We start from the raw sequence: 23622 nt of genomic DNA, 5'->3' as shown, positions 1-23622 counted from the left end.
CTTAATTTGATCAATCAGTTGCTAATGACTCCAACAGATTGTGATATATTAACTTAATGGAATTTTACAGACTACTTTCTTGCCTTTGTTAGTGAACAGAGAAAATATGCCGACAAAGTCATGAAAGTCAAGCTCAGCTGGTCTGCATGTTACTAGGTGGTGCTAGAGTTTTGATGAAATGGCCAAAAGAAATGCCAAAGATAAGCCTAACTTTTGGGATGCTTTACTTTGTCACACAGTAAGGTCTACTTCCGGTCACAGCCTGCACAATGGCCCTGTCTTTCTCCAGTCATCATCCTGGCATGTCTGTGTACTGGACTGAGGGCGGAAACAAGAACTCACGGTTTCTCTTCTCAGTTTTTGACCAAATCGATGCATGCCTCCCTGCTGACTGCTTTACTTCTCCATTAAATGAGTACCCTTATGTTTAACAGTTCTTTTAGAGACATTTTAACCAACCAATTACGGTTTGCAAAAGCTTTTGGTATCAGTGAGTGTCAGCATTAAAAATGCTATGTTGATAACTGTTGATGTGTAATCACATGTAACCTATTACAACAAAAACCCGAAGGAATTTAGAAAGGTTTCGTGATTTTGTTTCCTAAGGCAAAAATGATTTCTGGTGGATCACAAGGAACCCTTGATCTAAAATATGATAGAAAGTGCTTCCCCTGCCCTCTGTGCACATGCAACAGCCTGAGTCATCATTTCGCCTGTGCATCCTCACAGAGGTCCTACTGAATTAAAAGCACATCTTGGTGGCAGTGTTTAGAAAATGTTTACTCTGAGGTTAAAAAAAAATAATTAAAAAACTTAGTATAGACATAAATGATAGAATGGACTTTATGTTGCCATAAAGTATATCTATACTTTACTTGACCTATTTGAAGTTTAACTAGTTCTTTGAAAGGACAGAAAAAGAACTTACTTGTCAGTCATCACAGTGGGCTGGTCATCAGCAAATTCTTCCGGTGCAGGTACAAACATACTGACTATACTGGGTGCTGACAGCAGGCTAGATTTTGTGGCACCTTAAGACAATTAGGGGAAAAAAATTTTAAAAGGAAAGAAAATCACTAAATATAAATCCGAACTGCTTGAAGAGCAGACTTCTAAAGAAAAGCCATAATGGGGTTTACTGTGCATAGAAATAAGAAACAAAGTGTGTCTACAAAAGGTTATATAGCACATTCCTTCCTTCTGCCAGATTGCTTTAATTACCTAGAACTATCAATTTAAAAAAACCACAACCTTAAAAAAAAAAACCCTTGAGAAAAAGATAACAAAGGAAAAAAAATTCCAGGAAGGCGTATGCAATTTTGTCTACTAATTTTTTAGGGATAGAGGAGGATTCTACAGTTGTTATGAGACTGGACACCAGAAGACTTGCAGTCTTCCTGCATAAATCTGACGAACTTCCTGTAGTTCTTGGTGACATGAAGAAGGAAATAAGTTCATATGTCTTAATACCAAGTCATCAATCTATTCATACCATCCCTAACAGAGGCATAGGAGAAAAATCAGGAAAGGGCAACTAGAAGAAGTAATTTATGAGGAGCTGAGAAAGACTGAGAATATTGGAGGCTGATGATTAGAAATGCTTTCCATTGGAAGTCTTCAGAAGCATCTTTATTCCCCAAAGCTGAGTTGTTCAGCTGAGGGCATAGCCACTGTGATCACACCAACATATGGGTCCCCTTGGCCTTTGGCACTTTTTGTGCACCTGATTTTTTGATGGATGCTTGCTTTAATAGAAGTTATATATAACTGACAATTCAAATTCTTGGCTTCTCTGAGTCCTGCTTTCCAGAATTACAGCAATAGAGGATAATCTGACAGTCTAACATCTCTCTAGGATGGTGGCTTTCCTGCCTTGGCTCCTTTGTTTTCATTAAGTAGACAACAGCGACTGCAGAAAAAACCATACAGAAGAGACAACTCTCTAGCTAGTCTGGTTGCAAAGAAAACCTTAAGAAGAATAATCAGATTTATTCATGAGCCATCAGACACTTGGATCAAAGCTACTGTGATGTACGAGCTATGTCATTCATCTGAAATATCTTCTGATGATGATTCAAATATTGTTAGCAGTTTCATTCTCCAGGTCACTAAGACAGAAAGAGAGATTCAATTCTTAAAGAAAAATCTCTCTTTTGGTTGCCACATGTAGCTGACATGATAGACACAGCATTACTCCTTTTGCCATACAGTTCAGCTTCAATAACGCATCCAGTGAGCTCAGCTGGTAGCAACCATCATTATATATATAAGCTGTCTCCAAGGGCATCTCATTCTAAAGACCAATCAATGAAAAGCTCATTTTGCAAATCAATTTTAGAAGAGTACCAATGCCCTTTTGATGTCAATTCAACCACAGATTAAGTAATCCATTACCAACTTTCTTGCTGTTGCTTCAATCTGCAGATACAAATTTAATGTTAAATTGGCCTGTTCTGATAACATTTAAATATGGAAACAGGAGGAAGCTTCTCCACCTAAGATAGGTTCAGATGGTATTTCTGATGAGATAATCCCAGTTACTGCAGGGAAAGCAAATGTAATATCAGCTCTCAGGCAAAATAATCCAAGAAGCTCCCACAATTTCTGAACACAAAATCTGTGGAGTGATAAGGGCTTGTTTCACAAGAATAAGACAGGTTTTAAGCAATCATTTTCCTAAGTATGGAAACAAATATTTCTTTTACACAGAGTTCAGTACTTCATAATTGTCCCCTGAGATTTTGTTGGATATGAGCAGACACTCCAGGAAGTCGGAATACTCTTCAGTAATGTAGGACACCATCCAAAATGCACGGAATAGGAGTAAATTTCCACATATTTCTAGCCAGTTTTTTCCCCACTCACAAATGAATAAAGATCCTTCTTCCTTGACTTTGGAAATTTCACTGTTGTGTTCTCTAGATGCAAGTCCCATTGCAGCATAAAAAATGCTAAAAGCTGTCATAATGCAGGTTACAATGTTGGGATAAGACTTAGCTACTCAAAATAAAAACGCCCTCTCTCATACACCAACCAGTAGGAAAACAACATGATTTAGGCAAAGACGGTCACTGCCCCATTGCAAGGCTGTAAGAACATCTGAATTATTTTTGGCTGTGAGGAAAGAGCATTCATAAAGAAATTAGATTCAACCACACTCTGCATACAGAGTCTTTCATTTCCAGGTTGACAGTGAAAACAAGTACCTCTTATCAGTTGTCCCTGTCTTGAATGAAATGTCTTGTCTAATATTTTTTCAATAACCTACATTCTGCAGGACAGGTGACAGCTTTAATACAGCTGAATGGAACATAAAATTCAGCACCATTTGGTGCTGGCAGTCTTAACAGAGATATCAGGTCAAATGGACTCTGAACTAACCTCTGATCCTTAGTGGTGGTCCCTCCAAGTCGGGGTTTAGGCAAACAGGGACATTGCACAGCCGCTTTCCATGCTGTATCTGCTCTGTGAATAAATACAGAACTTCAGTCTCCAGAACTATGAATCCAGCATCTGTCACCAGCACCACAAGTCTTAAACAGTTAAAACAAGAGAAAGACAAATACAACAGCTACTGAAAAAATAAATAAGAGAGTTAATTTTCTAAGCATAGAAAAAGGGGTGGGGGAGAAAGAAAGATGAAAGAAGTCCACAAAGGAAAAGGACACAGATAACCTTATACCAAAGAAGGCCTTTTAGAAACGTAAGTGTCGCTAAACAAGAAAGGAAGTGCTAGCCGTAAAGATTAAACAAGATATGGAATTTGTGAGTCACAGAAAGAGAAAGACAGTGTTTAGAAATACCAAGAGACCAGAAGTCAGGTATAGTTTGTGCTGACAGAAGCTAGACACAAAATTATTTTATTTTACAGTTAGCAAGCCTGGGAAAAGAGTGGTTTGAAGTAAGAAATAAAAGAGATACATGATAACTACCAACGTAAAAAATAAAGAATATATCAACCAAGCACACTTCATATACTCATGTGCAATAAGACTACTTCCTAACTGTTATACCTGATTATAATGAGTCTTAAATTGTGGTTTGACATTGAAATTACAAATAGACACACTGAGCATGTGTCTGGGAAAAAAAACCCAAACTGTTTTCTGTCCAAATAATAATTTTACTTTGAGGCTAGTGGTTGAAAAAGAGAGTGAGAGATGCAAAGCTTTCTGGAAAAGATAATTTTATTTTGTATCTCCATGCTTGGAGGCCTTTAGTTGGAATGAATGTTGGAGGGAAAAGTATGTTTTGAAGAAAGCTAGCGGACTTGGAACAAGATTAACAAGACAGAGTCCCTAAGTAGTTTTGAGTACTGTCTTGTTCCTCTTGAATACTGGTGAACTCCTTCTTGCAGAATGAAAGCAGTAACTGCATCCCTAAACACCTGCCTGAGAAACCAGGTAATACCCTCTAAGTCTCTTCAATAAACAAACTTACCTGCTGATAGGACAAAAAAATGTTATCATTGACAAATTCTGACCTTTATGATTTAAGGATCCCATGCTGAGCACCATACACCATACCATTAGCCATCCTTCAGTTACAAGATTTCGTTTGATGGAACTTGATGCTGAAGACTGAATTAAGCAAAAATTTTAACTCAGCTATCCGGAACTGGTGGTGAGACACTCATTCAGCATGCTAAGTTCCACATAACATTTTAAGCATTCCTTTCTCCAGATGCATCTGGATCTGCTGATAAATTCTTAAGAAGCGCAATTCTGTAATGTCACTAACATCAAGATGGGCAATGAAGTATCTAGCATTTATGATAAACCAGAATGAATTCATTGTTTAGTCGCATATGCTATGAATTTGGTCGTAACATAAAATCTTTCATATAAACAAAAACCAAATAAACCACTTGAGTAATGAGGAAATTATGTGTTTAATTCAGTTTTCATTGCTTTGCATTCATCTTAAAGGGAGAAAAAACAGGTCAGTGAGCGAAGAGAAACTTCAGGTGTTCAGCATGAGCTGGCAGAAACTTCTTTAAGGAGAAATAAAACTGGCTGGTATAAGGCACAACTCCTTGGTGTACAAATACCATTGTAAACATACATGCAAATAAATTATTCCATGCACCAGGGATGAAATCCTATTCCTAATGAAGTCAACAGTGATACTTCCTTTTCATTAAATGAGGCCAGGAAATAATCCAAGTAATATGCAAAATTGTGGGGACACCACTGTACCAGAGGCACTACCTCCCAAATATGTAACTATTCCAATCTCTACCAGTTGGGAATCTGGCACACACTATAAGGTTTCACTTTAGACTTGAGACTGATTACTTATCTGCAATGCCAGAATAGAAATACTCACTTTTTTAATGGATTGATACAGAAAGTGATTGGTTTAGGAAATAGAAATAAAGAACAATAAATGCAGCTCACCAGTATCCCAAGTGCTGATATTGTGGGGAGCACTAGACTGGTGTTCCAGCTGCCTCTTCATTAGCTGGTTCATTGTCAGAGCTCCCAAAGAGCCTCTTTTCATTTGTCTGAACTGAGCTGCAAGTCAGAAATGCAAAAAGGATTTCAGGGGCTCAGACAACATGTAAAACTACTCTTTTTTTCCTGATTGTATAAGCCAGCATGAAGTAAATACTGAAAGGACAATGACTGCTTGCTTTAAGGATCTTGCTCAAGCCAATATGCACTTTTCACACAACTACAGGGGGTACAATTCTGGCCCAAATGACATAAGTCGTAAGTGATTTGGATTCAGGATCTCATCCACTGTGTCAACTGTCAGTGCCTTTTTGTCTCCAAATATCATGAAAGCTCTTCAAAACACTTGGTATCTGTGAGGTGTAAGATACTATCCAAAAATTCCCATGCTGACAGGTGATAAATGTGTACTTGAATTTCACTCACATACAACGTACAGAGGAGGGAAACTCGGTCTCCTCCCACCAAAGTATGGAGGACGGCTCTGTCCAGGCTCACCACAGGAAAGCAAATTCACCAACTGTGTACCACCGGCACCCTTCATGGGTGACACAACCTGAACAGGCCTCCTAAATACCCATATTCAGGCATATGGTATACCACCTGCCCATTATTCTGAAGTGTGAAGCCAGCATGCCTTTTTTAGGCATAGAAGGGTCCCTTCTGTAACTTCACTGCCATTCTTCTTACATGGAGCTTTCAAACAACAAGCATTTGATCTTTCCTCATCTGACTATTTACAACACTTGTTTAAATGGATATTACTGTTTGCTATAAGAGATGTGTCTCACTGGATAATGCTCCTACACACACACACACAAATTGTGGATTTAGAACTTAAGACTTTTGTGGTTATGTACTTTCTCAGTGCTTGAATGGAGGAAGAAACAGATCATATACAACTCCTAACCCTCTTACTTTTTCTCCATTCATAAGAAAATTCAAATTGAAGGAATATTTGCTTTGACAGTTGAGCCTGAGCAACGTATTTCCACCACTGAAACCACAATCATCGTTCACAGTATGAAGACAGAGTTTTAAGACCCTGCTTGAACAAGGCATGTGAGACTGCTGACATGCATCTCCATGCAGGAAAGCTTTTAAAATGTTGCCTTAAGTCTATGTTACATGCTTTCCTCAACAGGGCCTTAAAGCAAGGGCAACAAAGCAGAATCTGCCCCTAATGAATATTTTCATCTGTAACTACATTCAACATTGTTAAAAAGAGTATTAACATACTATCAGGGAGTTCTGCTCTAACATTCCAAACTGTACCCAGCTAAGCTCTGAAAAGAAATCCAGCATTTCACATTATTAACTGTGATTAAGAAGTACAGACAAGGGATAAACTACAACTTTCAGAAAGCTCTGAGGGGTTGAGAACCTCCTCCTAAACTCAGTTTCTAGCTGAGAGTTTCTGAGAAAGCAGAGTAACCTCTAACAAAACAAATACAGGCCCTGAGTAACAATAAACACAATGATAAATTCAGTGGGAATCTGCACACTGAAATTATTTTATTACGTGAACTATTTTAAGTTTTCCCTCATTATATCCTTTCAATGTATCAGAGTGCATTTAAACTCTATTTTTGGGCCAAGCACAAACTCCTCCAGCGTTGCTGCAAAGCAGTTCTTGTATAACTGAACTTCTGGAACTGAACCAGACCAAGAGACCATTCTCTGTTTCACTTTTAAAAGTTATATTGCAGCTGCCTTTCACAGCAAATTAGGAGAAAAATAGAATTTCCATCGTTTCCAGGGCAAGAATTTTAAATAGATGCTTTATCACTTTATCAAGCATAGAATTTCCTCATGAAAGAACAGCAATTAACATTAGAACTGACAAGACAGCTTGGAGTGCAGATGACTGTCAAAATATAAAAAATGATCCCTTTGAATTTTCTTAACAGCTTTTGCCATTGTAATTTAAAAAAATTTCATGCATATTTCGCATAATCAGGCTATTGTTGAACAGGTTTGGATTGCCAGGATTATTTACCTGATTTGTCAAAGACAGCCATGATTTCAAATATTGATAAGTTAAAAAAAAATCTAAAAAACAAAAAACCCAGAGAGCTGTCAGCCTTTGAAGACTGCTGGAGCCAGGCTGATTGCTGTGGACTAGCACATGACTTTTCATGCCTATGACTGACTAGTGGCATAGGGAGGGAACTTTTCCTTGATCAGATTTTCTACAAGAAACCTAACAATCATGAGAAGATCAGTAACCTTCATAGAGAAGCTAGGGAGCCATTCATATGTTAGCTAGTGATCTGATCAATCATCCCTCCACTGCTATGGAATTCTCTACTCAGGAAGAGAAGTCCAAAGGCAAAATCTTCCTATCACAGTTAATGATGTATGCTTTCTGCAGCCAGGCACTGGAAGTACAAGTAATGCTATCTACTTTTGTTACAGGAGTACCTTGTGCTCGCAGTCCTGAGCAGGACTTAAAATGCAAAGCACTGTAAAGACACATAGTAGAAGGTCAAAGATATTTCAGTCTAAATGGACGAGACACACAATAGAAGCATTTATGTCCCATTTTGCACTTGGAAACTGAGGCACACAGAAAGAGGAAAGGAATATTTACAAAGTAATGTAAGCTCAATATGATATAGATACTATTCCCAATTTCATATAATGGAATTTACAGGAATAGCACTCAGTGAAAGCAGACAGATAGGCCTTAACTCTTTAGCTGCTTTAGCAGGTGACCTTTGTATCATTAGGTGGCCAACAAATGTACTCTGTGTACAAGATGCACATGACACAAGACGCTTGTGGTAAAACTGGAGAGGAAACCTCTAATTTGCAGTACTCTTCTAGCATGCCTAAAATAACATCTTCCTCCTATTAAGGCCAAACACCCCTTCCAATCAAATCACCAGATGCTGACTTTCAGAAATTAAAATTTAATTTTTCTACAGCAACCTGAAATTGCAGTGCAGCAAGACAGTTGAGCTGATCTTCCAGCTCACTGGTATCAAGGCAGGTCATCATTTCCCCTCCCTTTTCAGCTAGTCAAGAGTCCTGCCCCATCAACCTTCGGATGTGTTACTTAACATTACCTAGATAGACACAACATTCTGGATTTTGTTATGTTCTAAGATGCCTCCACCTTCCAACGTTATCTACACCTGCTCTGTTAAGCCATGTGTCAACATCTACTTAAACCAACCCAGTTCACTTTCCATTGAAATGGGTATGGGAATTTGAGATAAAGAGTTAACACATTTCGGTGAGTAGCTGAGGAAGAGGCATTTCAAGGCATTTTACAAAAACTGCAGGAGATTATTTTTCATAAGGTACAGCAAGAAATGTACTGAAGACCATAGCAACAGCCCTGTGGAGCTCTCATCCTCTGCTTCTGTGCGCTGACAGTTGACAATGCTTTCTCTCACTGGAAAATAAACATTCAGCTTTAGTGAAATATTGCTTTTAGCTGCTATCTACTCTAATTCAAGAAAACTACATTTGTCAAATTTGCCTTGTCACAACAGAAAATATTGCAGCCACTAACTGCTAAAATCTTGCTGACCATCAGAGATTTAACAGATCTAATGATATCCAACACAGCTGAACTTCCAAGATTCAATGAAACTCAGGGAAAGGCATTTACCATACATGATATTCGTCTGACGCACAAATACAGCAACTTAGATTTAATCCTCAAACCAGAAGTAAACTTACTTGATATGGAAGAGTGACTGCTTGTCTCCGGGACACCTGCTTCAAGGGTTGGTGCAGATGATGACTCTCTCGGCATTTCTAGTGTTGAAAGTCCTTTGGCAGCAGGATCTGCATATGAAAATTGTGCTTAAACTCTCAGTATTTAGAATCAATAAATATTTTCCATCCGTTTCCTCCCTGGATGCCCTTTTCACATCTTTTCAGTCATCCGTTCACCATCTGGCATTCCCAGCAGTTTTAGAAGAATTCAGTGTGTGTCTCTCAAGAATTTGTATAGAGGCACAGGGATCTACTGTTTAAAATAACTTTTTAAAGGAGACTTCTACCTATGTTCTTTAGAACTCAGAACTAATAAATGCACATGGAGTTCAATTTTGATCCCACTCACAGAGTGATTATCAGAACCACCAACACAGAAACAAGAGAGGTACCACTGATGTAAAGCTAATTTAAGTGGCAGTTTAGCATTTTGTAAAAGCCTTATCTCCAACATGTTATCAATTTTCATTCAAAAGGCTGCTGCATCTAGCAGTCGGTCCTAAAGATTCAAAGAGTTTAAGATTTTATCATTAAAAAGAAAAACAAGCCATTAAAACTTATGGGCTTTTTTTTTTATGGTAACTGATACTGTCAATACGGGAAGAAGAAATTTTCAACTCTCGATGGCTGGTTTCAGCATATCCAATAAAAATTAATATGTTTCTGTGTTGTAAAGTCTCAGGCAGGAAACTCTGTAGCCCAGCATCGTATACTTGAAGAAACAACCCATTTGGATATTTAATTCAGTGATCAGTTATATCAGAAGCCCTTCTAAAACATATGGAAGTATAATAGGCTGACAAAGCTTGAACAAGATTTTGAAATTATAATCAGCCTATTGTGATGGTGATATTAAGCCTACTTAAATGAATTACAACATATATGTTCTCAAATAAACTAATCAATAAGGCTAAACAAGGCGAAACAGAACATGAGATACATGAAACTACCCAAGCCACTAAATTATCTAGTTATCTGAATTGCCTGTATGAACCTGTAATGTAAGTGAGCACTTAATGAGTCACTGTGAATGTTTTATGCTCCCTTGGGTGACATAACTTAGGTGCATGCAGCTGTTTCACATGGTGTTTCAGAGCTGGGACAACACTTCCAAGCAGTTTCGAGGATGATACTGTTAGCTATTGCATGAAAACTGGCCCTTACTAATGGTCAAAAAAGCATTTGAGTCTAATTGCACATATTCTTTCATGACCATTCTTCTCTAAGAATGTATGTGAAAAGTTCAAAAGCACTCGGCTCTCTTTTGTTTTTACAAAACTCCCAGCAGTTCTTCAGCTTACTGGAACCATAAATGGGATGATAGGTCTGAAATATAAAGGGAACAGTGTAACTGTGATCACACTGAATGATTTCTCCTTGTAAAAGTGGAATATCACAATAGGAAATTATACTATGTTTCCCTCTAAAGCAATTAAGAAGTGAGGTCAGGAATGTGTAAATATTCCCCCTCACTTCACTGGCAAAAAAGAACTGAGACCTGAAGAATTCTTTCCTTTGTTAATTAATGTTAAAAAAAGACTGGTAAAATTCTAATAACTGAAAAATCCCCCCAAAAAACAGCCACAGAAGTAAAGAGGCAGCAGCATACAGTTTTTAAAACTGTCTGACACATCCAATTGGAAACTGAGGAAGCAGCTAAAACACACTGTTTCTCCTCCTGCAAAACTTAGTAACAAAACCCTGTATTGAAGTAACCTAAAAAAAGTTGGGATACACAATAATACTGTATGGCTTTCCCCATGCTTGAACTTTAAATCTTTAACGAATGTAAACCATGTAAACTTTGTGGATACCCAGTACAAAGAAAGTTACAAAAGGTTTTTAGTGTATAAAAGCAAAATATGTGCATATGTCTGATCCTAAATGCAAACTGTAGTTAATTCCGAGTGCTTTTAGTTCTGAAGTCTACAGCCTGCTCAGCTTTACACTTTGTGATCCAGCCTGCTTTCCATCTCCTTATGCTTGCAGAACTAAAGGCCAAAAATCACTATAAGCAAAAGAGAATCAGTGAAGCATGAACTAGATTAGCAGGAAAAAAGGTACAGACGTATGACAATTTTTCTGACTCCCTGCATAAAGAGGCCATGGAGTTTCACTCCCTAACTTGGATATCAGAACCAATATTTTTGTCACTGAATTCTACTTCCTTTTCAAAGGGGCCCTCACACATGCACGTTACCTGTATGGTTAGTACATGCCTTGTGAGAAACAAACACCTGACAGCATTCAGCTATCTCAGACAACATGAGAAGCTATATCTACACATCGCTCCCCATACATATACACACCTCTCCCTACACTGGTCTGTCACCAAAACCTTCACGCAGTAATAAGCCTTTTGTCTGGGTCAGTGATTGAGCTCACCTGCCTCCTTCTGCTCTCCCAGCTTGTCAAGGATGTTAAAGGATATGTCCAGGTATTCTCTCTGAATAGCACTCACAGCAATCTTCCTCTGCTTCCTCTGGCGAGGAACAATCTGAATCTTAAATTCTGACTCCTCAGTCTCCTCTCCTTGTTTCTGCTCCATGTTTTGTTCGGTGTCAGACTCTGTGTTGGTATCAAATTTATCACCTTCTGTTTGGTTTTCTGAATCTTCAGGGACTTTAATAAGGACTGTCTTTACATTTGGGCTTGGAATTGCTCCACTAGGTCTAATTTCCTCCATACTGAGCTCAGAGTTATCATCAAGGGACATTTCTGGAAGGGCAAATGACTTCTGCAGCAGGTCCCTTTTCTGTTTCAGTGTTAGTGGGTTCCCACAGGATGTGTCCTGAAGTTCTTCTGGCTTAACTAACTCAGAAGAGTCCTTTTGATCTTTCAGAGAAGTGGAAGAGAACTCCTCTATTCCTGATGAAGCATTATTGCTTGTATCCTTAGAACTAAAGTCTCTGGAGCAATCTTCAATGCTGAACTGGACCAGAGGAGTTGTGCTGAGACTGAGTGCAGAGACATTGATAGGAGTTGAGGGAGATGACCCAGCAGTTTTGCCAGAGACCTCGTCATTCAGCTGGTTTGTTGTTTCTTCTTCTTCATCACTCTCCACTATTCTAAGGGGAGGAAGTGGTTCAAAGACTAAAGAGTCACTGTCTGAAGTGGAGAGTACTGACTGCTTTTCAGGACCTGATGTTGAGTCAGAGGACAAATCTATCAGATCTAAATCTTCCTTGGGACCAGCAGGTTTAACCGGAGAGTCCACTTTCACTTCATATGTTTCCATGCAGTTTAACCTAACTTCTGGTATGACAGGTCTTCTTGTCTCCTGGAAACTCTCTGTACAAGGAAGATTTTCTTGTGTTTCTATGTTTTCAGCTTTAGTAGAAGAATTCTGCCGAGATCGTCCATAATCACTCTGCCTGTGTATGGCATAAGCAGCAGGGACAGGTGGTTTTTCTAAGTCACACCGGTCTATGCAGGACTTCCTGCGATGTTCATCTAATGAAAACAACAGGGAGTCTGCATTCCCTATATCAAGAGATTTTTGTTTTAGAGAGCGCAGTTTCTTTTTCTGAATGCTTTCTTCTCTCACACAGCGCAGAATACTGTCTTGTAAGGCCCCCGTCTCTCTATATTCAGCCAGCTCTATTTCACCTGATTAAAACAGAAAGAGCTAATACTACCTCAGATGAGGACTTCTGCATGAGTCTATACCGTTATCTCACAATTCAACACAATTCTTACAATTCATGTCTGTCATTTCAAATACAAACCCAGTATTACTCAAAATTGTCTAACTTTTGTTTTCATCTCAGAGCGACATTACAGATTTTTGTAATGAACGACAACAAAACCCCCTACTATTTGGATTATAGGGTTTATCTAAATTCTATCCAAATTCCACTCATCCTGGACAGATTTACCCTGAAGACAGAGTGTTAAACCTTATGCACTGAATAAAAGATAGCACAGGCAAGTAATTTCTACAGACACTTGGGATGGTTACCTTAGGCATGAGAGATGAAAGAAGAAATGAGCTACACAGACCACTCTGAAGAGGTTTCAAAATGAATTTGGAATACAGCATTGTGGACATCATTTGGACATCAGTGTATATTAAAGCACATCTACATGTTATTTACTGCAGCAAAGTGGGCTTAAAATGGATGCTTCCAATTCAAGAAGCAAGGGTAGCAATAGCAGTGAGGATGCGGCAGCACAAGCCTGAGATCAGGCAGGTGTTCAGAGAAATTTTCCCCCAGTGATCCTAGACCCCAGCAGAGTCTAGCAACTATCACCCCACAGAGTCACACCTCCCCATCCTAGAGAGGAGTAAAGTAAGCATAGTTACACTTGCTTGTACTACCACTGTGTTGGTATTTTACTATGGGAACACATTGATTGAGAGCATTTTAAAAAGGTTATCACTGTTATTATGAAAGACATATTTTCCCATAAAACAGAATATTCCTGATCGTTATTATCCCCATATTTCAAAATGCTCCACATATGAATCGCCATGCAAAAAAAGCAGTGAGAAAAGTTAGATGTTTGCTCTAGTCAGAACGATTCCCCCCGCCCCCATGCAACCACCTGCAGGTGAGGTGTGGTGGAAAGCTCTTCAATTTTTTTAGGATATTAATTTCAGAAACCTAAATTTGAAAACAAAACCCTTCCTATTTTTTGAAACCACCAAATGACCCTTTTTACCAATGGAAAACCATAATATTTGCAGCAGCAACCACAAATTTGCTTACCCTATAGTCCCACCTCATCAAAAAAATCAATTTCTGGGAAAAAATAAATTTGAGTAAAAATCTTCAGCCCAATGGTGGAAGAAATAGCAACAAATCCTCTTAAATATTTTTACATTCAAGAGAGCTTAAGGTTTTGGAAAACAATTGCTGATTTTAGATATTTTTATTGTGGAGAGCCTACTTTAAGACTCCTGTAAGAGATTTCATTCAGGGAAATGAGGAATACCTGCTCTCAAAAGTCAGACAGAGTCCTTGTATTCAAATCAGGCAGTGCAACAAACTTTACAAAGAAAGGTGGTAGCTTGAAAGCTTTCTAAGAGTAGGAAATTGTATTTCTGCATGAGTTTATACCAACAAAACAATTCATACTTCTCTGAGCATTCATCTCAACTGGTTGATATTTCACCATTTTGCTGCCACCAATTCTTTTCAGTCTTGCAAAGAAAGTTTGAGATTCTTTATTGCAAGGTCCAGTTGGTGTATCATGAATATCAGATTCATCAAAAACACTGTCTTCCTCTGCTGGAGAAAGAAAAAACTTTATTATTCTTAAGAGAGTGCAATTCCTTGAACGAAAAGCTGTCTGTGTAACAAAACCTCAGCTAGTTTCAATTAAACTTGAATTGGAAAATGAAGAATCATCTGAAGTTTGCAAGAAAATTTACATCCCAGTTATAACTTCGCCATTCTTGTTACATCTTGAAGTAAGGGGAGAAAGGACAGAGATAAATGAAAAATGAGTTACAATGCAACAAAAGTATATCAAAGCTTTTACCATTCTAAGCTGATATTTCCTACTACTAATAATACAGATTCTTTAGATGGAAGAAATAGAATATATCTGGATACTGACTTGAGTATAGTGCTTTTAGTGAGAAGTGCTTAGTGAGAACTTCGATAGGGCTCGGTGAGAAATGGTAAATTGAAGAAGATCAAAATTAGTACAAGAACTGCAATGTCAGTAATAAACTAGCAAAGTAGGAAAGTGAAAAAAGAAGAAATTAATAATCTTGGGAAGCTGGTAATAGTAATAGAGTAAGACCTAAATGTATGAATTATTAAATTATTGATCTAAGTAGTAAAACATTATGCTCTAATTTGAGACCTGCTGGTTGAAAATGGCAGAGAGCAACAAAGATCCAAATCTATTTACCCATCAAATAATAACCACACCACCTGTGCGACATGGCTATAAAAAAGAAAAAGGAAAATTTTGCATCTATCCTTTCTAGTGATTAATCTCCAAGGAAACAAGAAACACTACTAGGACAATAAAGAAAACAGAGCATTCAAGAGAAGAAACAAAAAAAAGTTTGCCTTGTTTATTTTAGTAAGCAAACATGGAGAGGAAATACATTTGGTGTCTAAGAATGAAAAGGCAAGTAAGCAAAAGAGTTAGAATGGCCAAAGACTTACACTGGACATTAATATCTTCAGCTCTGAAATGGGAGGAAAGTTTCTAGTACATGTGAAGCTGTGGAACTGCCAACTAAAAGCATCAGGGATAAGATATCTAAGTGATATGATGAATCCAGAAAAATCAAAGTTGATAGTAAGAATTTCTACAGGAACTGGATTTAATAGATTAGGAGATCACTTTTAATGTCATGTCGATGTGTCTAACAACTTCTTCCCCTTGGCAACTAATGCTTCTTCTCACAAGATTTATCATCAGCTCTACAACAGTCTGTACGCTTGCAATGATCCTCACAACAAAGCTTGGCAGAAAAATTAGGAAAAAGGTTCAACAGTGGGAAAATCCTTCTTTAGCATAGGAGTTCTTGCTGCCTGACAATGAAATCCTCATCTGTTCATCATTTAAACACCACCTTTGATGATGACAGCAGTACGCACAGTACCTGACCAGAAGCTAAACAAGCCTCCTTAGAAATGGTGGGAAAGGCTTCAACTTTCCAAGCCCTTATGGACTTATACTGGCTATTTATTGCAGGTCGAAGAAAACTTTTTTACATCCTCTTTCTTCCACAGTACTTTAGCAGACAAGGAGAATCAGCCCTACAATTAAGTCAGAATTTACTGAGTAAAATTTGCTCTTTTATAGTCCTTCACCTCTGAGCAGCCCAAAGCCCTTCACAACAGCTCTGGAAAGCAAGTAAATATTATTCTCCTTACTTTAAACATAGGGAAACAATGACGAAGTTAGATACAAGGCCACCCAGGGAATCAACATTGGACATGGGATTGGAACACCGAGTTTTCTAAACCTAACTTGGCATTTGCTGTGAACAGCAAGCTGGGTACTCAGACACCTCACTTTGTCTTAGAAGTGTCTCAGAATCAATCCAGAAACTGGACGCATTTTATAAATTTATTACTGCTACCCTCAGCATTCTTAAGTCATTATTAAGTCATTAACTCAGCTCAAAGCAAAGACAAATTCATAATAAGTCCACAGTTATCTGAACCCTCTTAGCCCTCCTCTAGCAATACAAAACATCCAAATGAGTGAGAATACCCAATACAACATTTACATCCATTTTAAGGTTGCTTTAATTTGCTAGAGCTGAGTAATAGGGTGTTCCAGTAAACAAAATTTTGTGTCCTTGTTCTGCTGGATATCTTTTTATGAGGAACATGCAGCAGAAGAGGAAAAGGTACTGACATGCATAAAAACAGTGCTTCTTGTAGTCTTCAGAAGAAGAGTTTGCTGCACACTAGGAAGACTGTTTGAAAAGGAGGATATAAATAGCACATAAAGAGCTAAAAGGCAAAATAGCTGAAAGGCAGCTACAGATTAACATCAAAAGAACCTGTTAAACTGTTATCATAAATACTTATTATGCAATAAACTTCACAATTGTACGGAACTACGCTCAGTGACACCATGTTATTTCACGCCCCAACTTTACACCACTTCACACCATCACAGTACCTCTGTTACAGCTGGCAAACATAGAGTTAACAATCAGACACAGACTCTAAGGGTTGAACCATTCTTTTCTACCTTGTGACATCTTCCTCATGTATGTCTGCACGTAAGCTAGTCAACTTCAGCCCCTTTTATAGAGAAAAGCAAACTATAGACTGAATTCATCATTTTCTCTTTTCAACGTCAAATATTTGCTACTATGCAATGTTACTATAAAGTATAATCAGAACGCAGTGTCAAGTTGGTTACATACTTGTGCGTAGGCATGATCAGTTAATATTATCATAGAAAGGCCATCCAGGCATGGTGACTGAACTACTAAGTCTAAGGTACACTCCCTCCAAAAGCAGTTAGACTATTGTGCTATGCTTAGCCTACAGAGAAATTGTGATTTTCTTTTACTGAAGATGGCTATACTGGTCAGGTTAGTCACACCTTGGACTTAATTCTGAGCATTACATTCTACATTTCAGACCATATTTACCTGTTTCTACAATAACTGCAAGACTTAATTCATTAAATCAATGACTATCATATAAATGACAGTGTTAAAAATACCTTTTTCCTTTTCACTGTATCGGCTTATGTTACTGTTGTCACTATACAAAGGACCAGCAGTTGCATGAGGCTTGCAGCTGTGATATTGAGCGTTGAGGGTATTGACCGTGATGTGGATTAGGTGAAGTACAATCTTGCTGATTTCACAGTCTCTGTAGGGGTACTGTTCAATGAAAGAGAAAACCTTCAGCTTTAAAACTAACTTTTCTCCTTGGATAAACATTTAGGCAGTAAAATAGAAAAATTACAATAATATTGTTAGCTGGATGCCCTTTGCCTTCCTTTGATCATACATTTCTAAATACATCATGAGAAGCAGGACTGTTTTCAGCTTTGTACACAGAATTATTTTTAAAATTTTTTTTTAAATTCCTATTAGTAAGATTTAATATATTGATTTCTTGACTCTTGTATGACAAAACCAACCATTAATACTAATGCAAAAGGTCTCTCATCAGAACTGTTCTCCAAATACTCGATTTCAATCAGCACATTATAATTTAATGTCTCCACCTCCTTGTATACAGCCCTATAGACCTGTTAGAATTTCAAGTGTATCGTAAGTATTCACAGTTCCATTTTAGTTCACAAAACCACATTACATTTTAACACTTCCTAAAAACCATCCCTTAACTAAAGAATACAAGCTGTTAAGCTGACAACACCCCCCCTTCAAAGTTGCTTAGTATTTTTTTAAAACTAATTTTAAGTTATTTGAAATACTATTCATTGGAACTTTATACAGCATTTTCCTATTTTCAAACCCATATTTCGTTGTCAGGTAACCATGTGAAAGACAATATAGACAGCAGAAGTAATAGGTGAGTAACACAGATGAAAGCTTAACTACTTCAGACATTGAAATTAAATGCAGTAAGCAAATCAAAGGAAAAGTATTCTTTACATTCCTTTCACTTGCCATACAGTTAGGTGTTCCCTGTAATAAATTTCAAGTTGAAGTGTAAGTTTTAAGGCGGACAATATATTTTCAAGGCCACTCACCTTATAGAGAATGACAAGCAAAGCCTTTAACCACATCTGCCGAATGTGAGGTTTGAGGGACCAGAGGGAGCAGCGAGGAGGCTGCTGAAAGTAATGCCTTAGCTGAGGACAAGTGCAATATTTCAGCACCTGCACCACCAAGGGAAGAAGGTGTTTTCCCAGGTTGATATTATAGTCCATCACCTGAAAAGAATATCAGCACAGGAGTTAGCCCCAAAATCAAGTCCACTGATGTTGAAAAGCAAAATAATACCTCAACTGTATTAGTTAAGTGAAAAGAAACAGACATTTTTAAGGAAGTCTCAGTATCAGTTAGAAACTTTCTGCCAGCTTGCCACATTCTCATTTTAGCTAGGTAGGTAAAATGTGTTCTGAAATCCTTTCATCCTGCACAGTCTAAATTTTAACATACACTGCAAGTTCATAAAATATATTATGCTGGGATAGCCTTTTATTATAGCACAAGTTGATCATGTTTCAACAGACAAAATCACATTAGGTATATCCCATGTTTAACAGATATAATGCAATTGTGGGTTTTGGGAGCAGGGTTTGTGTATTTTGGTTACTTGGGATTTTTGTATTAACACTGTATTGCCAGTTTTCATTACTTTCTCATCAGGCTTGCAACATTATCTGTGGGGTTTTTTTAAGCCCCATGTTCTAGAATCAGGTAATGAGACAAGAATTCCACTTTTCACTATAGCAAAGGTAAGACTGTGTCTGCAACATTACGCAGAAAGTCTAAGCATGAAAATCCTAAAGAATGCAAGAACAAAGCTAATGAAAAACATCTTGCTCTAAATAAAATGCTCATCAATTTTAAGTGGTGGTGTTGCTGTAGACAGGTTGCTATTATTACAGCTAGTCATAAGCCTTGCCTCCATATATTCACATTGTCCTGACACAACTGTGTTTTCAATTGAAATTGCGTTGCTATCTTTAATTATCTTCTCATCAGTCTTGCAACATATGGCTTTAAATAAAAATAGCTAATGTCCCGAAATGAGCAGCTAAATTAGATCATAACAAGGATCCACAAAGCTCTTATCTCTGATGCTAACCTATACTGGTTGACACCCAGGTAGGTATAACAGCAGGCCAAGCAAACTCCAGCACATCTCCCAGGACCTAACACGTCTCTGCAGTTTCAGTGGACTTAGTGCTTTATCAGGAGCCCTGCACATCTAAACATACACAAACATCACTTTTATCCTGTCCTGGTTTCAGCTGGGATAGAATTAATTTTCCTCCTAGTAGCTGATATAGTGCTGTGTTTTGGATTTAGTAGGAGAACCATGTTGACAACACACTGATGTTTTAGTTGTTGCTAAGTAGTGCTTACACTAGCCAAGGACTTTTTCAGCTTCCCATGCTCTGCCTGGTGCACAGAAACTGGAAGGGGGCTCAGCCAGGACAGCTGACCCAAACTGGCCAAGGGGATAATCCATACCATATCACATCATGCTCAGTGTATAAACTGGGGGCAGTTAGCCGAGGGGCAGTGACTGCTGCTCAGGGTTTAAATTATTACACTGTTCTTATCTCAACTCATGGGTTTTCTTACCCTTCCTCTTCCAGTTGTGTTCCCTATCCCAATAGGGGGAAGGGTGAGTGAGCAGCTGTGTGGTGCTGGGTGGTCAACTGTGGCTAAACCACGGCACACCCATATCATCCGTCTCCTTCAGGTCTGCATTTCTTTTTTTGGTTTTGTTTTTATTAGAGCAAGAGGATGAGCCTAATTTGCAAACACAGAACTCATCTCTGAAGTCCCCTCCTGAACAAGCTGACTAGAGGTACTTCCCTGTCAAATTCTCTAGTTTGATGTGCAGCTGTCTCAGATTTTTGTGCTGCATGCATAGAGCTAAATAGATTAATCCCATGTCTTTCCATGAGGGGTTAAGCCTGCTTAACAGATGATATATAATCACCAAATATGGTCCTACCCTGCAATGCCTTGTCCCCTCAGGGTGAGATGCAGTTATATAGCATGGTTAGGAAAAACTCATCCATATAAGGAAGACAGAGCCCTGCCTTAACACACACTACATACTGTAATGCAGACATGTCTTAAGCTGAGCAGACCCATTTTTAAGTTGTCACAGGAAGATCTGGAATAAATGATGCTGCAAATGTTGAGCAGAGCTCAGCCTGGGATGCTAAGCAGAGCCTGGCACTGCTGGGTTCCCCACTCCAACAGGCTTGTACAACATTGCCACCATGCGGGGTAATACCACACTGGCTGCAAACACCAAAACTTGCCCACTTCTGCTGCTGGGGAGAGAAAAAGGCATTTTATGCTTTCAAGCATTCCAAATACTCAAATTTTATGATGCAAAATACTGAGACACATTATTTTTTTTTTCTTGAACTGACCATTCCAACCAGGCCTGGAATCAAAACCAGCGAACCAGCAAGCCAGCCCAATCCCAGCCTCTGCGGAGCTGATTGGGGAAAGCAAATATTTATGACTAAGGGAGGGAGTGTAACTGAAATAGACCTCTTAAGAGCTCCATACTGAGTTTTCACTCTGTAAACACGTCTTCAGATTGCAAATAGCACTTCTCTTGCAGCAAAGGATATTCCCAACACAAAGCAGCCCTACAGCTAAGAAAAAAAAAAATTCCCTCAAAATATAAATTAAAGTTTTGATGTCTGCTACATGGAGAAAAATCCTGGCCTACTGAAGTTCTCAAACTCCATTTGACGTTGGGGAGCCAGGATTCAGCTATGAGCTTTTCAAACAGAAATGCAGAATTCAGCTATCCTGAGACATTTTAAAGGTCGAAGTGGAAAGGCAGGGGCTGATATTTAGCATTGCAGTAAGTAGTACTTTTGAAAACCAGGTCAATTATGATCACTGAAGTTTGGGAATCCAAACTTGGAAAACATGTAAAAAAATGTGGAAGATACTGCCCTGTGATCTAAACTGCTACTTCTGGACTCTCAATAAAACAGTAACAGGCCTGAATGTCCTTTTACATGCTTCAACTTAAAATTGTACAAGTGAAAAATTATTAACAACACACAGCAATGGTGCTCCGAAAAACGGATCAGGATGCATTTGCAGCTACCCAGTTTGCATTAACACCTTCTACGTTGCCTGCTCAAACATGGACACCCAACTTCTCCGTGCCTGTGAAAGTTTATCCAAGTATCTACATTACAATTTACTTCAAAAAATCACTGATTCCAATGTACAAACCAGAAAATCCTGATAAAAACTGCAAGTACAGAAGAGGCCAGGATAGCTTTGAGCAACCTTTGAAGGTTACAATGGGCATTTTAAGAGCTGGGGCAGGGAGAAATCTGAAATTACAGCCCTCTCTCTCTCCTGAGGTAATCCTTTATGAGAGACTGTGGTAAGGAAAAAGCGTGTAAGTGATAATGATGCTTCGTTGCAAATAATAAGAATACTCTGCAAGTGTGGAATGTTTTTCAGCCTAACATCACCAACTGCTCTATCAGTAAGAATTAATCAAGCCTTAGAAGAGCCTTGTGAGGCAAGAAATTATGGTCCTCCTTACAAGATGGAAAAAGAAGGCACAAGGCAAGCATGTGCTCAGTCATTTGTTATAGCAAAATAGGTTCACCATGGTGGCACCAGTCCCTAGGAAAGGGAGAACAGAAAGTCCTAGTGCACTCTTAAGGAAGAAGGAGAACAAATCTCCTGCAAACTGAAGGATGTCGAAGAGTTTACAGACCATTCATGCAGGGAAACAAGCAAGAGCACATGGGTCCAACGTCTTCCTGAATAGGAAAGGAAAAAATGACATGTGAGGGAAGTAAGGCATTCAAAGGCTAGGGAAAGAGGGCAAACAGGTTTGGAGCAGTCTCTAATTTTTCATACAGTGGTAGTATTTGCATGCCTGCACACACGCAAAACCATTATCTCTATGCCAATGATGCAGCAAGTTTAGTGTACTACTAGGAAGTTATAAATTATCATACTTCTATTTAACTATTTACTTTTTAACTGCAAAGCAAAAACCTACAGGAAGAACTTGATTAGGCTACAGGGACCCTTTTGAGAGTAAAGAACAAGCAGCCATCGTTGTTCTCAAATTCTTCCAGCAACTGAAGAGGTGTTAAGAAGGTTTAAGTAGCATTACTGCACTCAGCCATTATTTTGGTACAAAGAAGGCTGTGCTACCACCATTTGAACAACAGGCAATGAGAAATAGCTGCAAGAAGTAGTAAGCGTCTTCACCTACTTGTGCTATTCCAGCAATAAAGGCATTAAAGCAAGTCGAAACACGCATTTTTTGTGGTGCAATCATGAAGCATCCTTCCTGCTGATCATAACCAAGTAGGACGTACAGATGGCGCTTGACTGTGTTGAAAGCTTTAGCGCTGCTGATGTCCGACTCAGCACTGCTCTCATCCTTTGCCATGAACTTCATTAGCACAGTAATGAGCTGGTGGACAGTTTGGTGATCAATCCCAGCATCCTCTGGCAGCAGGTCTTTTATTGTATTATCATTCTCTGGGGAGGGTTGTCCTATCGGCACAAGAGAGACATTGGTATCAGACACTGGATTTTTCCAGAGTTCATCGCTCCATTTCTGCTCAAATACACATGATGAAGTCAAAGGAGATAGGCATGCGTTTCTGAGGGCATTGTTCCTCTGTTGCCTCAGGCTCAACAGCACACTAGCACCTACCGTGTACACTGAACTTCATGTCTCGGCTTTCCCATGTTTAACCAAGCTGCTTATCTATCCCAGTCCATTTCTGCCATATTGAGTGTTATTATTCCTTCACATCTATGCATTAAAGGAGAATCAAATCCTACTGCCACAGAATTCTTATCTGGCATAGTTTTCAGTCTTTCCTCAGCAAAAGTTAGTGGATATTTGTCTTTGCCAGTAGAGGATGTACAAAATGGCAAGGATAGGAGATGGAGAAAATTCTAGCAAATAATGATTAAACAAAAAATGAAGACACTCCCTTTTAGCATTGAATCCATATTTCCCCCAAATAACTTGGGACAAAATGTAGGCAACTATAATTTAGTAGGCTTTGGGACACTATGTAGTATGTCAAAACTTTGATGACCTTTTCCCAGAGAAGCCTAAAGACTTGGGTTTATAAACACTGAATGGAGATAATACTTTGCATGGGAATATGATCGCGTGGAAGACAAGAGGCTACTTACAAAGCACAAGGAAGTTTGGGTGCTGGCTATCGCTATCCAAGCAAAACAGACACATGTTGCCAAGTGGGCAAGTATTTTCATTTTCATACTTCAATATTTTAAATAGAGTATTTC

At 38.6% G+C, this 23622-nt stretch overlaps 1 protein-coding gene across 26 annotated transcripts in view; it reads right to left on the bottom strand.

The window, feature by feature from the left end:
* UNC79 (unc-79 homolog, NALCN channel complex subunit) overlaps nt 1-23622 on the bottom strand; it is a 115215-nt gene that overhangs the window by 40835 nt on the left and 50758 nt on the right. For 20 of the 26 annotated variants that reach the window (XM_064460646.1, XM_064460640.1, XM_064460631.1 and 17 more), the window contains 9 exons: nt 22565-22851; nt 18351-18533; nt 17349-17511; nt 14270-14422; nt 11574-12797; nt 9150-9257; nt 5400-5516; nt 3382-3465; nt 929-1031 (listed from right to left, as the gene is read on the bottom strand). In XM_064460646.1, coding sequence (XP_064316716.1) covers nt 929-1031; nt 3382-3465; nt 5400-5516; nt 9150-9257; nt 11574-12797; nt 14270-14422; nt 17349-17511; nt 18351-18533; nt 22565-22851 — 2422 coding nt within the window. The remainder of the gene's footprint in view (nt 1-928; nt 1032-3381; nt 3466-5399; nt 5517-9149; nt 9258-11573; nt 12798-14269; nt 14423-17348; nt 17512-18350; nt 18534-22564; nt 22852-23622) is intronic. The other 6 variants (XM_064460641.1, XM_064460648.1, XM_064460639.1 and 3 more) reach the window with 3 other exon arrangements.

This window comes from Phalacrocorax carbo, chromosome 9 (genome assembly GCF_963921805.1).
Source record: "Phalacrocorax carbo chromosome 9, bPhaCar2.1, whole genome shotgun sequence".
NCBI classification, from domain to species: Eukaryota; Metazoa; Chordata; class Aves; order Suliformes; family Phalacrocoracidae; genus Phalacrocorax; species Phalacrocorax carbo.
The sequence above is the reverse complement of the archived record's forward strand: the minus strand, read 5'-3'. Positions and strand labels throughout refer to the sequence as shown.